The 18,068-nt window shown below is 28.4% G+C and overlaps 1 protein-coding gene across 1 annotated transcript in view; it reads left to right on the top strand.

The window, feature by feature from the left end:
- Nucleotides 1-4,287: 4,287 nt before the first annotated feature.
- LOC126772381 (uncharacterized) overlaps nucleotides 4,288-18,068 on the top strand; it is a 45,626-nt gene continuing 31,845 nt past the window's right edge. The window contains exon 1 of the mRNA XM_050492736.1: nucleotides 4,288-4,494. Within this exon, the coding sequence (XP_050348693.1) occupies nucleotides 4,398-4,494 (97 nt within the window). The 5' untranslated portion in view covers nucleotides 4,288-4,397. The remainder of the gene's footprint in view (nucleotides 4,495-18,068) is intronic.

The following is an 18,068-nucleotide window of genomic DNA, read 5'->3' as shown; positions in this document are numbered from 1 at the left end:
TTGGTACCATAAGAATTATTATCCATTCCTTACATCGCCAATGTGCCACCAACCTTGGGAATTAGGATTTTATGTCACTTGTGTCTGTAGATAATAAGTATTTGAGAAAATAATATTTGAGAGCACTTGCTCTATAGGTACTTACCTATTTATATACTATAACACTATAGTATATAAGTACCTTTTCTCAAATATGTATTATAATACATAATATTTTAAAAGGGCATGAGTTTTCGCGTCAGGGAGTTTAAAATATGGAAACGCATATGCGGTACTAAATATATAATACGTTAGCAAAGATGAGAGCAACAGCAAATAAAGCCATGGATATTATTCCCTATTCAAAAGAATTCTATATAAACTTAAAAAGCAAAACTTCATCTAAACACAAATTTGAATCAGATAAATTCGTTTCCGAGGTAGACACACGAAATAAATTTAGATATATATGAGCAAAATCTGTATATAGAATAGACTATGATTTATTGTACACCAAAAAGAGTTACAGAGACACAGAGTCATCACAAAAAAACAATACATAGATTAATGGTACAAACAAGTTACATGCATATTTTACGAGTATTTAAAAATATATTTCAAACCAAAAAAAGAATAAACTATAAAAAAAACTATCTAAATTGTTTTTCGTCTTCTTCGATGTTATAAATTTAAATTACATTCAAAAGAAAAATAATATGTATATCTTTTTGACGGCGTGCTTTTGTTATATATTTGTAATGTGTATTTTGTTATTTTTTTTGTAATTTATATATCATACAAATGACTGTACATAGTTTTACAAAACTATGTTTATCAAAACTATATATATATAGTTTTGATTGTTTATATATATATATATATATATATTTATATATATATTTATATATATATTTATATATATATTTATATATATATATATATATATATATATATATATATAAATGATGTTGTGAAATAATATAAAGATATATTACAAAAGATAAATTATAGGCACGGACAATAGGCATGTGGATACTTGTATATTTATGAAAAACCATTTTTTTTAATATTACACGTAAAGACCGTAATATTCTACTCTATACTTAATGGAAGTCGAAGTAAGTTATATATAGAATACTAAACTTATAAATATTACGTATCCTTGAATAAACGTGTACCTAATGAATATTTACATAACACATTCACAAATGACAATATTTAAAACAACAACCATGATGACCAGTACTCCCTTTCTCTTTAAAGTAGCCTCAAAAACCAATATCATCCTGGTGAATAAAAATAGAAAAATCTATATTCCGTTTAACAATAAGAAACAATGTAAATCGGATCGTCTGGCCTTCATAGTTCACGAGTTGTATTTCGTCAAACGGCTTCCGTCGACAATGACTGTGATGCAAGTCGTGCACCAACGCCGACTAACTTCATTGTTGTTAATTACAAATTAGGTATAATTTTTTGTGCTAAAAGGATCTAAAACTTTTGATGTAAAATTAACAAATAGGAATCTATTGCGGTATAATAATGTATTATAAATGCCGTATCGTTTGATTTACTTCGAAGTATTATGACTTGATTTCTCTTTGCATTACCAAAGAGATCATAAAAATCTTAAATTAGAATTTTGTTGTTATGCTTAACGCACCAATTGTCGAAGTTCATATAATGTATATATATGCATTGTATATTAAGCATTATTTTGAACAATCTGAATAATATCGTTGAGTTACGGTTCGTAATGTATGAAAATTCTAAAATGTGAATCAGTTTGATAATGATTTTCTTCAATCCCCCATTACGCTTTAAAAAAAAAACATTTTTTTTTTAATGGAACTATGAGGATTTGGTTTGATATGCGTTAACTTGAAAAATTGGATCTATTTGTTTTATTTTTTTAAGCGAAATAGGTACTTTACTAATGATATAAATAAATTAAATAGTTAAATTTTAAAAAATCATCGGCTATTTATTTTTAAACAAAATTCTTTGTGTTATTTATATACCATAAGTATTAAATTAGTTGTACTCTTGATCAAGGGTTTAATTTATATTATAATAAACATACTACAATGCCATAGACATTAGTATCAATAACAAAAGCATTCTACACACATTGTTTACTAGAATTACTTCACAAAATTTTTATTCATCGACCAGTTACCCATGAAAATCGGGTTAATGACGTTTCTTTCTGAGTTTCTTGTGTACGCTCCGTTAACAACCTAATGTCTCGGCTTAAGAGCGATAGATACCGAATAACGATTAAAATGGCTAAGCGTCCTTGATTATTGAAATTTCATAGTTTTCTAATCGGATTGGTAATAAATGGCCAATTTGTTAAATCATAAACCTAATGCAATCAAACAAGAAAACGTTAAAATAAATTATTTGAATAAAGTGACTTAAGAGACATATTTCACTAAAGCATAGAGACTAATAAAAACCATTAATGCACATTATCATTATCACCATATCTATGTAATTTACTGGTGGTAGAGCTTTGTGCAAGCTCGTCTGGGTAGGTACCACCAACTCATCAGATATTCTACCGCAAAACAGCAGTACTTGGTATTGTTGTGTTCCGGTTTGAAGGGTGAGTGAGCCAGTGTAATTACAGGCACAAGAGACATAACATCTTAGTTCCCAAGGTTGGTTGCGCATTGGTGATGTAAGCGATGGTTAACATTTCTTACAATGCCAATGTCTATGGGCGTTGGTGACCACTTACCATCAGGTGGCCCAAATGCTTGTCCGCTTTCCCCTTCTATAAAAAAAATTTAATGATTTGATTTGTAATTTCATTCTTTTCTTCGAAAACAGAGGTAGTTTATAGTTTGAAGCCTATTTCTGTAAGTGTGGCTTTTTATATCTCGCAAACCGATAGACAGATTTCAATGCGTTTTATTTAAATTAAATCAAATAACTGTGCCTAAAATACACATTTTGTTATTTTATTAAAATAAAAACGTACGTAATGTATAAAGTATGTATAACAGTTAAAATAATTTCGGTGTAAAACATAATTCCAAAGCATGAAGTTATATATTTATTATGATTTTTGTGAGAGCAATTTATAAAAACGACCTTGTTCTATCTAAAACGTCTTTCTTATATTTCACATACTACGTAAACGTATTAACATATCTCATTAAATAATCAATTCTTTTATGTATGCTTATATGTGCAAGTTTTATTTTGACTAGTTTTTATCCAGTAGTCGAGATTCAACCATAATCAATTACAATTGACAGCAAAAAGGAAAAAAAAATGTCACTTCTGAAGTGACATTTTTCTTAGTACATATTTATTTAGTAATTTTTTGTATTTTTAAGATCCAACTTAAAAAATAATATAACTTTTATAAGTTACACGAAACGCAATTGAATTAATATTGCTCTTACAATTATGCGTTTCATTAAAAATATTGCTTATTTTAAATAAATAATATTAGTAATTTAATTAAACGGAGAGTTGAGAAAATTAAAAAAAAAATACTTATATGTATGTATACATACAAGATAACTTAGACTGATGATAACAAGTCAACAACAAGTCCTAATATTAACTTATATATAAGTCAATATGTAAAGTAAATAGGTTTCAAAATTATTATCACTATGTTCTGATCGTCTTTGTAATACCAGTAAATTGTACATGACACAATGGAGATAAGTCTCGTGTTGTAAAGAAATAATATTCGAAGATTAAGCGCCCTATTGTACCATTGTAAATAATGGTCATCACAGACATATCAAGTATCTCAACTTGATATTGTGGATTAGCAGATTCAATAATATTCACCAAAACACTATTTGAAATAAGTTATTGATGATTTGTAATTTGTTTCAGCTTATTTTTTTTTTCTGTACCTATAAGATAATTTTATTGTATTTTAAAAGTTCCACTATGCTAAGTTTTACGTCTATTATATTTAACATGTCATGTCATCGTTTATATTTAGCGTGTCACAAATAATATAATAATTATGTAATTTATGTTTTTTATTTTAAAAACGTCCAAAATAATTATCTTTTTTAGGAATTTGTAATTGAATAGATAATAATATTATTATTATTAAATCTTTCTTTAGAAAATTATTGGGAATATTATTAAAATTAAAACGATAAAAATTGTTATTAATTTATTCAATATCGGGACGCCGAAATGCAACAAAGTATACTGAGGACAAAGCGTAAGAACACGCGCATGCGGGCGCAGACGATTGCGCATGCGCACAGCTGATAGAAAGTCTACCAGTTTTGTTCGGTTGACTTCAGTTGTTGACAGTACGTAGAAGGCAGTTAACGCCCCGACGCAAATGTAACCGGCCGCAAGCGGAAAATAGTTGCGTCTTATCGTGATATCAATAAAAATAAACAAAAAAACTTGTATACTCAAAAATGGGTGTCTGTGTAAGGATTGCTGTCCTGTTTCTTTTGGTTTCTGCAACTTATGCTGTTCCTGCAAGAGACTTGAATCGGGCTCCAAGGATCGATGGTACGTTTGATTCCTTAAAAAAATCCAATCCCATACATAATAATATTTTTATATATATTTAATTGGTTGAATTAAAAAACTGTTAATTATTAACTGACTATTAATAATTAATATTAAATATATATTAATATATAAAATTAAATTAGTATTATTTTTTCTCTCAATCATTCATAAAAAAAACACGAGCGAAAGTAGAATTGCTGAATTCCGTAATTACTAAAACGAATCGCAATGATTAATAACTATTAATTACAATTAACATAACATTACACATCGTACATTATAAATAAATGGACCGTGATATGAACTTGAACTGGTATTCTTTAAAAAGAAAGGAAAACTTGGATGATTGCAAAAAAAAAAATGTTGCAAGAGAGTTCCCAGTTCGAAACGGTTGCGATAAAAGTTTACGGATAATTTCAAATGAAACAGTCAACGCTATGATTGATAATGACTTATTTATACGCTTCAATTCAAAGCTTGCAGAAATAAACTGCACGAAATTGACTATTTCCGAGTAATCATGGTCAAAAAGTCCTACCTACTGAAATTTACAAAATACAAAAGTCTAATATTAAAGTGTTACAAGCGATGTGTTACAACCGAAGAATAAATGGTACAAGTAGAAAAAAATAGAGATTCTAATACTACTAATAAGGCCAGTTGTGTGGATTCATACAACTTATCTGTTAATATATAGTTGATTTCTAATTGGTGTAGTTTTTTTATATTATATTTTATGGTATATACTATTTTTGTTTAACGCGTAGTTAAACTTGCTATTTTGTCTCTTAGGTATCCTCTCCCTGAACAAAGTTTGTTCATTTCGAATAAATAAAGCTAAAATATAACTCAACGCTTCATAGATCTCCTTAAAGCCGATTTTCTCCATCCAAGGTTTTAATCCAAAATTGCCTAATTGCTCCAACCGTAGACCTCAACAATAGAAGCCAAGGTTCACGCTAATGCTCAGAACTGGTTAGTTTTTCAATAGCATTGTTTAAATTGTCATTTTAGAACGGAAATATTCACATCCGAGGAACTTTAAGTGCATATATTTTTACATTTTTCATACTTTATGTCAAGTAAAGCTAATATTATAAATATATCACAGGTAATATTATAAATTTATATATATATCACAGGCCTAAAAAAATAGTAGGTTCATGCTTTGGAAACGCTTAGATTTTTGAAAAACTTATCTGTGAATGCTTTTATTTTATTTTGTTTGTATAAAATTATATCATCACTCTGGTCGGTATCATTCCTACCATGCCTACCTTATCATAATCTATCCGCTTCAGAAGGGGGGGGGGCTCAAATGTAAAAATGCCTAGGGGCCTTGGATATCTAAGTACAGGGCTGACTCTAGTTCAACACCGTTTCAAGTTTTTGAAAACAAAATAATCGATTAAGAAATATGTAATAGAATATGAACTAAAACTATATAAGTTTCTCCAATTAAATTTGTCGAACGAGCATACAATAATAAAAGACTAGCGTGTGCAGAGCTTTACTCTTGAGCAATCTACGTGAGAAATTTCACGGGTTAACCTCTCTGACTTTTGTTGTCTTTAAATTTATTACAATCCATTTTCACTTCCCAGCGTCGGTATGACCATAGTTTAAATCTTTGATTACGTGAACTATACAATATTTATCGCATTCGCTTTTAAAGGATTTTGTATTGCTATTAAAAATTACGTAAATGTCATCAATTTCTCTTTAAGTCCGTCGCTCGTAATTCTTTCATGAATAATATTAATTGAAACAGGTTAAAATTAAAATGGTACATCCTATCAATTTATTAAATAAAAAATATGGTCAACGATTTTGAATTATTCATTGCAAGATAAGAATCGTAATTGTGGAATAAATTATTTTCTCCATTTATGCCTTCTGGCAATGTTCTCAAACAATCGTTTCTATCATTATTACTTTGTGCTCTGTTTTTTTAATGAATTACAGAAATAGAAATATTTAAAAACTGATTTGCATCGTATCAAACTTTGTTCCTTTATTGTTTGACCTTAATGCTGACTTACACGAGGATAAAGATTTATAACATTGGAGGCATATTTCAAACCGCAATATTTTAAAAATCAAGTCATACAAAACACATTATCTTATTTCGTCTCAGTTCAATACCCTCAGGAACTTGCTACAAATATTGACAATTCGTCTTCGATTTTTATGATCTTTGCTGCATGAAATTTTTAATACGCGGTTCAAATTGTAATAAAATGTGATAAAAAATAACGAATCAATTTTAACCTCCAAAAATTTATGTATATTTCTTAAATTAAAGTTAATTGTTTTCCATATTAAGTTGTAAATTTAAGTTTAAAAATCAATACAATAATAATGAAATAAATCATATTAATACTTAAGACACATAACTGAATCCATTTTAACATTACGAATATTTTCTATTTTCCGCACCTTTAATGCCTAATATAAATATTATTAATGCACTAAAAAGTATGAATTTAAATAGTTGAATCATTTCGTATCGGTTATTGCAGCTAAGCTTGAATTTAACCTATAGTCTTTAATTAATATAAATTATTAGTTACTTTCTAAAAATAAAAACTACATTTTATAGGCGGTAGGGCTTTTTGTGGGCCCGTATATCTCGGTACCACCCACTTACCGCTTACCACCAAATACCAATATATTGTATTGCTGTGTTCTGGATTAAGTGAATGAGTAAGTTTAATTACAGGCACAGGGGAAAAATAAATTAGATCCCCCGTTAGGTGGTGCATTGACAATGTAAAATTAGTTTATAATTCTTACTTCTTAATTATAACGCCAGTGTATATGTTGAGGTTATGACCTCTCAGGTGACCCATTTGCTCAGCTACGTTATAATAATGAATTAAAAATCTATTTATATAAATATGTATCACACTTAGACTACAACGTATTAAAGACAAAAAGGGAATAGACATCATTTCAACTTTAAAAAAGGATCGAGGCCCGTCATTTATAAGAAAACGTTCAAACAAAATCCTAGAGTTATATTATTATTATATTCAATGAATCATAAATTTGTTACAGGTGATTTGTTTACATAATGAAACGATAATATCAAAATTCAAGTTAACGATACGGCACGTATTTTATCGATATTGTCAGTGCTTATTATTGTAATATCAATGAGGTGATTGCTAATAAAAATATTTCGTTAATTAGTTCTTGTAATACCTCTTTCGTAAAATCCTTATTGAAAATATGGTTCGTTAAAGAATAATGCTGTATATGACTTCTCCTTTTTTAGTTTAATCCAAAGGGTTAATATAAATATCTATAATAAGTCTTTATTTTTGTTGTTTGACGTGATATTATATTCCCCAACAGAGACAATTTACATAATTCCTATTTATATATGTACATATATATCATATTTGTAACGCGGTCATTATAAAAATATATATTTTGATTTTAGAAAGAATTATTTGAAATTGCGATTTTGATTATTTTAAATTGTATTTTTGACTTTCATGCGTATCTGAGAAATAAAACGTTTTACATCGAGCTAATTTTTAATTATTAAATACTACAATATATAAAGTTGAAGGTTTCATTTCTTTCATTGGAAATAAAAATAACATTATAAAATTAATTTAAAAAATCATTACCAGATTTCATTTTTGATTATCAACATATACGTTATAATCTGTTACGTCATTTTCGTAACGTCATTACGTTGCACAAATGTAATAAATATTTTTTTTATTAAAGCTAATCAAAGTTATTACGTGTGTAATAAGGAAATGTGTCTAATGATACTTTTTTTTTTTCGAAACAAGTATTGATTTGGACACTGAAGACATGTTATGACAACTGGTAAGCAAACCCACTCTTCCGCGATATCCGTATCTTCCATGAATTCTATATATTTTTGTTTAAGTATCATTTATTATTTTTACAAAAAATTAAGCAAATAATTCTATTTAATTTCATATACCAAAGCTTGCAAGAAACAAGGCTGATCGAGAACATTTTAACATTAAATGATTTAATTTATCCTATATATATTATACCTTTTTTGTTTATCATTAAATGTATATACGATTATAAATTGTAGAACTGTTTTTAAGTGGTAAAATGTGGTTTAATGAAAGCACGTGCCGCGTGTCAAAGCTATAAACTATAAAGCAGCCAGTAGCTTATTAATGTAAGAATGTACATTTTTAATTAGATATCATACTTTAATAGACATTAAAAAGGTTTCATAATATCTAAAAACAATCTTAAAGTAGGTAATCTTAAGCTATTAACATTCCTTTAAAATAAAATATTCTGTGACATTGATGTTGTCAACTTCATTGCTTTAAACACCACATAAAACTTGGATGTTTTTATTGTGCATTTTAAATGAAAGATAAGTCAACGAACTGCAACGTAAACAAAGCCTTAAATACTTAACAATGCAATAAAAACATATATTTAAAATGCAATTCATTGAATTTTAAAACGGATATATAACATATGTTGCAATATTATTAAGTGTTCTTTATGATAACGATCCCTTTTTTTTGAAACGTCAAATAATAGGTACATTTGGTTTTAGTTAGTATACTATTTTACCTCCACGATTTCTTTCAAAATAAAACCAAGTATGAGACCTAAATTGTAACTTCTGTCGTCCCTAAAATTCAAAGAAAATAAATAGGCTGTGGTTCCGACTTTTCATCGGGTACTTGGGACCCAATAAATTAAGTCTTAATTGTTTTATATGAATAGAACGAAAAATTAAGGATACCGATGTATTCGTTTTTTTTTTTTTTTTCAATTAATCGATTTCAAGTTCTAATAAGTATGAATATGTTACATCTTCAAACTGTTATATAATAAAACAAACTAAATCTATGTACATATTAAAACTGTCACAATGAGATTACTAACTTATAACTATTTTATAATTTTACTAATTCGTTTTTGCTTAGAAATTTGAAAAGCAACCAAATAAAACTTACGTTTTATATTTTATATATTTATATAAATAAGCCTTTGTTATAATATAAAAATTAAGTAGTAAGTTCGATACACTCGTAAAATATTTCAAATTTCTTAATATTTAAAATAAAACGCTCTCCTCAATAAATATACAGTTTACATTGCAACAATTTATAATGTCGTATAATGAGATGCAAAATTTTTTTTATTTAAGACGAAAATATCTCACAAAATGCAATACTGACCACTTGAAAACAGCAACAATGCTTTTTTAAAAACAATTTTCAAAATATTTTCATATATTCGATTAAGGACATATTAACTGTCCCTGAATGTTGCACTTACTCGGTAAATTAATGTTAAAGTTACAAGCTTAAAATTTTCCCTAGAAATTACATTTGTCTGTTTATCACAAAAAAAAAAAATGAATTAAGCCAAACCTGACGCAAGCCTATATAGCCGAGATGGCCCAATGATTTCACGCGTTCTAACAACGCGTGAATCTTAACCGATCTGATTGAACTGAACTGATCTGATTGAATCTGACCGAACGTGGGTTCAAGCCCAGGTAAGTAGCACTGAATTTACACATGTTTAATTTATGTTTAGAACTTATCTCGTGCTTGACGGTGAAGGACAACATCGTGAGAAAACTTGCATGTGTCTAATTTCATTGAAATTCTTTTATGTGTGGAATACACATGAAGAACCATCACGCATTGGAGCAGCATGGTGAAATAAGGTCCATACCTTTTCTTAAAAAATAAAAGGAGAGGAGGCCTTAGCTCAACAGTGGGACATTCACAGACTGTTACTGCTGTTACTGACGCAAGCGTCCGTGTGGAGCGTGCACTACACCAATGGTGACTGTTTTAGGAACAACATTAATGTTTACATTTACTTTCATTAATTGTTGAAAGGGACAGTTTAACGTGTGGCTTTTTAGACAGCTAGTGTTGGGTCCGAATAAAACAATATCGATGATCTTTTTTAAGGGTTAAGTTCGATTTAGTTTAATACTTCTGAACTAGCAAATAAGTAAAGTGAAAGCAGAAAACTTGAAAGTGACTTGTTTTCTACTTCGTCATATTTTTTTTGTGAATGTAGGTGTTGTCTAGTTTATTTAGTCTATTAAAGTATAGTCAACAAGTAATATATTTTTTTATCTGATACTACAATTACAATAGAACGTGGTGAAATAATTCAATTTGTAATTGTTTACATCGATGTTTAATTAAACCGGAATTAATAACATCGTTATCATTAACGCCTTGTCTTTATCCTATTTATTAGGGGTCGGCGCAAAAAATATGTGTTCTTGTTGTGACTTTTTCGCAAATACTGATGCTATTATCACAAAAAAAAACCGACTACGACAGTCGACTTTTACGATACTGGTAGGTTCCCAAGGAGCGGCTCTATTTAAACATCCGCCAGACATCGTAGGCCGAACAGAAATATAGTACTTTGACACAAAACGTTTGAAGTTAAAGATCCCTCTAATGTATAAGATCAACATTATATTATTGATATAAATTAATTAAATTAACTTCAATGAGGTTCTTGTAAAATGCTTGGCAAGCTTCTGTGTCTGTTAAAAACAGTCCTACAAATTCTTAATAGGCCATCCTTACCATCTTATTAGGCTTAATATCAATTTCAATTGAAGCACTCTTGTACTCGTAATTATTGTAAATGTTTTTAACAAATTAAATTATATTCTATTAATTTTGTTGCTTACAACGAATGAATAACAAGATTTTCTGACGATTGCTAAGATTTATTGTCAACAATCACAGCAAACTCGAGAGCAATCATCTCAAATGTCATCAAAGGGGCCATGTCGGAACGAATGAAGGAATGAATAGGATAACCGCCATCTTGCAACATCAACAATGCACTCTATTGCTGGAGTTTCACAACATCGTTCAAAATATGCGTTCGCAAGGTTGTATGTTCCAATATAAGTAAATTGGTCGCTTATTCGATTACGCAGCGAATTCATGAAAATTAACATTGACAATTGGAAAAATTGCTCTATTTATTGTCATTTCATGGCTATTAATTCTATTCTATGTGTACTGATTCGTGCGTCAATAAAATGAAAATCATGATATTAAAGAAAAGTTTTAACTGCTACTTAAAAATTCATATAGATTTACGTTTTCATTGACATTTAAATATAATATTTATAATAATAAGCCAATTTATAAAAGGACAAATATATGCTTTAAAAACCGTTTAAAAACAATTAAATCAACAATTGTATTGTTATTAATATTTTGAAATATACATGAAACTGCAATAAGGAATTCAAACCTGATTGGAATAAAGATCACTTATTTATGCCATTATATGTTACATTTGTAAAGAACTAGGTATCTATATCTTTATTTTGAAATATTTTTAAAACATATTCCTTTTGTTTACTTGAATTAAATATCGTGTAAAAAGTTTTGTTCCAATTTTGATGCTCGACGACGAAGAAATTAATTTATTCTGAACAAAAAACAGTCCAATTTAATTTTAGATTTATAAGTAAAGTGTTTATTTGTTAAAATTAAATAAATAACGAAACAAAAAAATTGTTATAAGTCCAGAAATAACGTGTTTATAGTATTTCATTTAATTATAAACAAATGATCAAGGTTTCTAATTGTTTTAAGCAGATTGTGTAATTAAAAAAGAGAAATGACGCATTATTGATAATTATGTATTACCAAGATAAACTTTTGTAAGACCTCTAATCGAAGCATTGTGTGTTGTATGCGCAGATAAAAAATATAATTACAATACATTAGTCATCATGACGTAATTCTTTTCGAAATAAGTTAGGGGAGAAAGTGCTAATTTAACACCAAAAAATTTATGTGGCCACGATTTCATTATGGATTTTTTAACAGCCGATATACCATCTCGGTGTACCATATTTGTCAACACAATGGCTTATTCAAAACAAAATTAATTCGATATTCTTATTTACGTGGCTATAAATTTTAAACTTCAAATAAAATAATTAAAGCGTCATGATATAATAACCGCATAAAAAACAGTCAGTTTTTATGAGCTGTGTCATCAAAGTAATTTGGTATGCCATATTCATACTGTATAAAATTGAATGTGCAGTTATCGTTCATCGTTTAAGTCAATGTTCAATGCAAAATACTTCCTTTATGTAATTCTTTGACAAAAAATATTTTTAATATTCATCAACATTTCATAATCATTAATATGAGTTCGTATTCTTTAACATATATTAAGGTTGTATTCTCACATTTTTTTAATTGATGTCTATCCGACTTTGAGATGCGACCTACATGTGCTTCTGACAGATGCGACTCCATAGATATTGCTTTGTGTGGTATCAGCCATACATTGCCAAACACTGTCAATAATGGCATTTAAATATTTATGTTCCTTAAATTATAATAAACTTGCCATTAAAAACAAGAAAATTAAACGTCTCAGTTTTGATCTTATATACGGATGTAGGTAATAGAGAAACAAAGAAAAATGTTGAAATAATAAAGACAATTTTGAGTAAAAAAGTAAAGTATAATTAAGTCCGATACTTCTTTCATAGCTAATAATAGCTTTATTTCGCCACTAGCCGCCGTCACTACAAGCAACTTCGCTTCAAAGAAAAATCGTGACCGTAAGGTTTTGAACGCAACACGATTACTATGATTTGGTAAATCCTCATTATAGAGCTTGATGTGTAATCAAAATGTTCAATTTCGTCTAGCATTGAATTGTCTTAAACATTGTCATTGACGGTCACGTAAGGCCTTCAATCATAGTTTATTTTGGATGCAAGAATATTAATTATATTCCATAAAAAAAATCGTCTAAAAATAGAGATACGGATTTAAGTCACTTTAATATGCTTGTAATCAAGATCGCATGTGTTCATTAGAAGAAAATATTTTATTAAATGTACATTCTTATTCAAACAAATTAAAGTCAAGAAAAAAAAACAAACACCGATTACACCTTATAATTATACCTTGTTTTATAATGTAACTTCTGTTCTGTACTACTGATGGGCGTTCCCCTGTATCTTCAGTCTCTACATGTGTATTGTATATGAGAGTTTTAATACGGCATTATTTTAATTTCTGTAGCGTGCGCTACAATGTACCAACTTTAAATTAAAGTTTATGCAATAATATATTTATTAATAGAAATTATTAACACATTTTGATATTTCCCAAATGGTATTGCGATCTCGATATTTTGATTAACAAAAACTATTCATTACACCGAAAATAATCTTATTCCAATAGTTCAATTTCAATATATATTATACAAAAATAATGATATAAAGTAATTCAAAATAACCGATAAATATCTGCATGATCAATTAAAATATGACAATATAAATACACAAAAAACTAATAAATTTTAGGGCAGATATATCATTTGTTATATATTGTAACTGAAACCATATGGGTTAAGATATATTTAAGCAATTCCTGTATTATTTTTAGGGCAGATATATCATTTGTTATTTGTTAACTAATAAATTGTAGGGCAGATATATCATTTGTTATAGGTTGTAACTGAAACCATATGGGTTAAGATATATTTAAGCAATGCCTGTATTAATTTTTTGTCGATGAATAAACATATTATTAAAATAGACACAACAAATATAATAATCGAGCCGAGTGGCATTGTGTCGACAACGCCCCTCAGCAAACCTTTGCAACATGGTCCGCGCAACAATTGCGGCACGAGCATTATTGTAATTATATTAAACGCTTCAGCATATTTACAAAATAATTTTTACTATAGAAAAATTAAGAAATGTTTTGTCGAATATGTGAAAGCTGAAAACGAATATATGTATATATTTATTTTTTAAGGGTAACATAGCTTTTTTGTAATTATAAGTCTATTAAAATAATAAATAAGCAATAACTATTTGAGTTTCCACAAATTATTATTAAAACATTTGGCCATTAAAAGTTTACAGCACGATGCATAATAATTGAGGTAGTTACTACAATGACTACAAACGGGTTTACATGTTAATTCTCACTTAAATGAATTCAATGTATTACTTCGAAAAAAAAATCATAAAAAAATGAAACAATAGTTTTTTTCTTCCAATCAAACTTTGACAACAGAATATAATACTATTAAAAACGTACATTAAATCGATTCATTACTTTATTTATAACTTATCTACAAAATTATATGTTACGTAATTACATTATTTATATCTGATAAACTATTATCATATACTACAAATAATTCTTCTAATTAAAAATAAAACGGAAGAACAACAGTAAGCTGTATATAGCTTATAAACAGCTGACTGTTGAGCAAAACGAACATGTGTAACTTAGTAATTCATAAATATTCTGGTAAAAATAACCATGTAATGGCTCGAAGAATTTGATATTTTCCTTTATGGTAAAAAATCATTAGCCAGGTATTTTATTTTCCTTTTAACTATATGTACATACTAGGCTAAGTTGTGATATTTGGAACCAGCAAATCACGTAAGTACAAGCTCCATTGAGTTTTCATATTTGATCTAGTGTTGTACTTGCACTGTAAATAAAAAAGTCGAAGCAATGTGGAAAAAACTGCCGAACCACGTTGGAATGGCGTGGTGGTCTTATACATATATATATATATATATATGCCCAGTAGCGGCCGGCACCTATATGTATAATAAACTATATTAATAGTCTCTATTGAAAACTTTAATTACATGTAAGTGCATTTGTAATGTTAACTTTACGAACATAACAAACACTTTAAGCTTTTAATTCTTAAAATAAGTTAATGTTTAGTATTATTCATTTCAAAACGCATGATAACGTACGTTTAAAGCACATTATTTATTGTATTTCAACATTGTATAAATTATTATTTATTTTACTTAATAAAACGAGGTCAAAGGATGAATTTCAAGTATTTACTTTAGAATATACAATAATAACCTTCAATACCTTTATTGATTGTTTCAATTTGGTAAGTTTGGTTTATTATTATATTTTTAATATGCAGTACAACGTATACGAGGTAACTTAACAAATCTTATTGAATAAAAAATAACTGAATACGGTTCACCAATAACAGGATTACGACTTCGGCACCGGATACGGCTATTATTAAAACCGCTTAATTGTAGAATATTCAGCCGAGGATTACACAGTACTAATATAAGGACAAATAAACTAAATACCAATTGACTTATGTGCTTATTTTTTATAGCTAGATATTCGTACAGTCTCGAGTTTTGAAAGCCCAATTTTTCACTACTTATTAATTATTAGTTTCTTAAAATGTATTTGAGTTCAGATTTCAATTTAAATGTTTGTTTATTTTTTTTTGTTTTGCTGAATATTCACTTTGGGTTAAACCTATATTTGGTCCATCGGTAGTACTTCGTCCAGTATATTAAAATAACATTCCGAGAGATTAAATTTATTTACCATTTCACCGAGACCCGGGATTAATCCAAAACTCGTAAATTCTACGTAATAATTTAAACTTCTGCCACATATGTATATACGATTTTATATTCAAGTATTCCGTTTGATGTTTACCGACGAATTTCAAATTTGCTCTTACAAAATAGCTCTACTGATCTAAAAACGCCTATAAATCATTCAATCATTAAACAACTCTTGCGTTGTCTTCACAATTCAATTCGACAGTTGCCGGACCGCATCAGAGACTATCATTTGACCCCCTGAACCAATCAGTAAACCTAAACCGAGCAATAAATAAATATTATATAACTCGTGTAACACTTTATTATGTAATATCCTACTCTAGATACCCACCCTCATTGCTTTTTATACAAACTAAATTTTAATAAAAAATTATACCTATAAAGTTGAAAATTACACTTAATACTATTCAAACCTGAGGTTGAAAAGCAAATAATTGTTCCGTATATAATGATTAAACACATAATTGGTTAGAAAATATAGAAATTAAAATTATAGATATAGAGTATGTGACATAAGGCACTCGATCACACAATCAAACAACCATCCAGCTCACAAAACGCCTACACAAACGTACCAGTAGATGTAAGAACGTTCGTTGTGCCTCTATACCTAAGTGAAGTGAGTACGTGGATCCGTGACGTCATATTCTGTTGTGGGACTATAAGGTGCCAAGTAGCAGTCATTTTTATAAATGAAAGCAAAAAGGCGCCAACTGAATTGAGAATTGGCATTCTATAAAAAGGTGATTATCAAATCATTAATCACACGTTGCCGGGTGATTATTGCTTACTAATGTGTTATGCTTCATTTTAAAATATCAATAGTAAATCTTATTGTGTAGTTTACGTTACGATAATTTATATAAACATATTAATTTTTCAACTATACTTTGCCAACACATTTAAAAATTCGATGTAGGTAACTATTTATGAAAATTGTAGTATATTATGATTTGTACTTTGTAAACATTCATAAAACATAAAAAAAAAAACATTGATCACGAATATTTCTTTAAAAATTGAATACACAATAGACGCCGACCTTGGTCCAATGGCATTTACCCTTGTGTCAATCACCCGATACATCCCGTAAGGCAACATTAACATAACATAATATATTATGTAGTTCAATTTTAATACTTACGAAATGAACATTACGATTCATTATTTAATGCATATGTTAAAAATATTAGGCAAGACTGTTCGAGCATATCACTTTCACTGAATACCGATATAACAAATTTTGATTGAATAAATCCAATGTTCTGATGTTTTGGCATTTAGGACGATTGAAGTAGGTCAAGATTAAATAAGCAAGTCTTATCATCGACCTTTAATTTAGTGGCTGTCGATGCACACGATTTTGAAAGATTACCAGTAAGGTACCAAAGCCTTGAATCTTCCATATTAATTAGAAAAAATAGATGGATTTGTTTTAAATAATTTATCCGTCACAGTTGAAATGGTCCAGTGAATAGAGCACAAAATGAGAATTCGGCGAACATCACTGAATTTTTAATGTGACAAATAAAGATTTGTAATTTATTTACATAACGTTTTAATAATACACACTATATTCTTATTAATTACCATCGAAATTGTGTTCAGATAAAGCATTTATTTTTTTAGTATTCCAAAGTTATAACAAAATTGAAGAAACGTAATATGATGAACTTTGTTACAATAAATAGAGCATATATAATTGAATAACTCGGCTTCTAAATAAACATACATAAGTTGACGAAGACAACTGAAATGTATTCGGTATATCATAATAATTAATGAGATTTATACTATAGCGAAACTCGCCAACAAATAGACAAAAAATGTAAAAATTAAAACAAGTTTTATTTCATTACAATTCACTGCATTATTTTAATTGAATGATCTTTATGAAAACAAGAAAATTTAGAAAGGTGGGTTAAAAATTTTGTCGCTAAATTGGTCATAACTAATTGTGATAAGGGCTTAAGTATGGTTTTTCTGGATGCCTAACCAAATTATTATAATAATAAAACCGAATCCGTTATCGTTAATAATTATAAAATACCATCATAATCTCATCGAAGGATTGACGAGAAGTTCAATTTTATATCTAAACTAGTAGTTGCCCGCGGCTTTGCTCACGCTTAAG

Source organism: Nymphalis io, chromosome 12 (assembly GCF_905147045.1).
Source record: "Nymphalis io chromosome 12, ilAglIoxx1.1, whole genome shotgun sequence".
Classification (NCBI taxonomy): Eukaryota; Metazoa; Arthropoda; class Insecta; order Lepidoptera; family Nymphalidae; genus Nymphalis; species Nymphalis io.
This window is presented reverse-complemented; position numbering and strand designations above follow the sequence as displayed.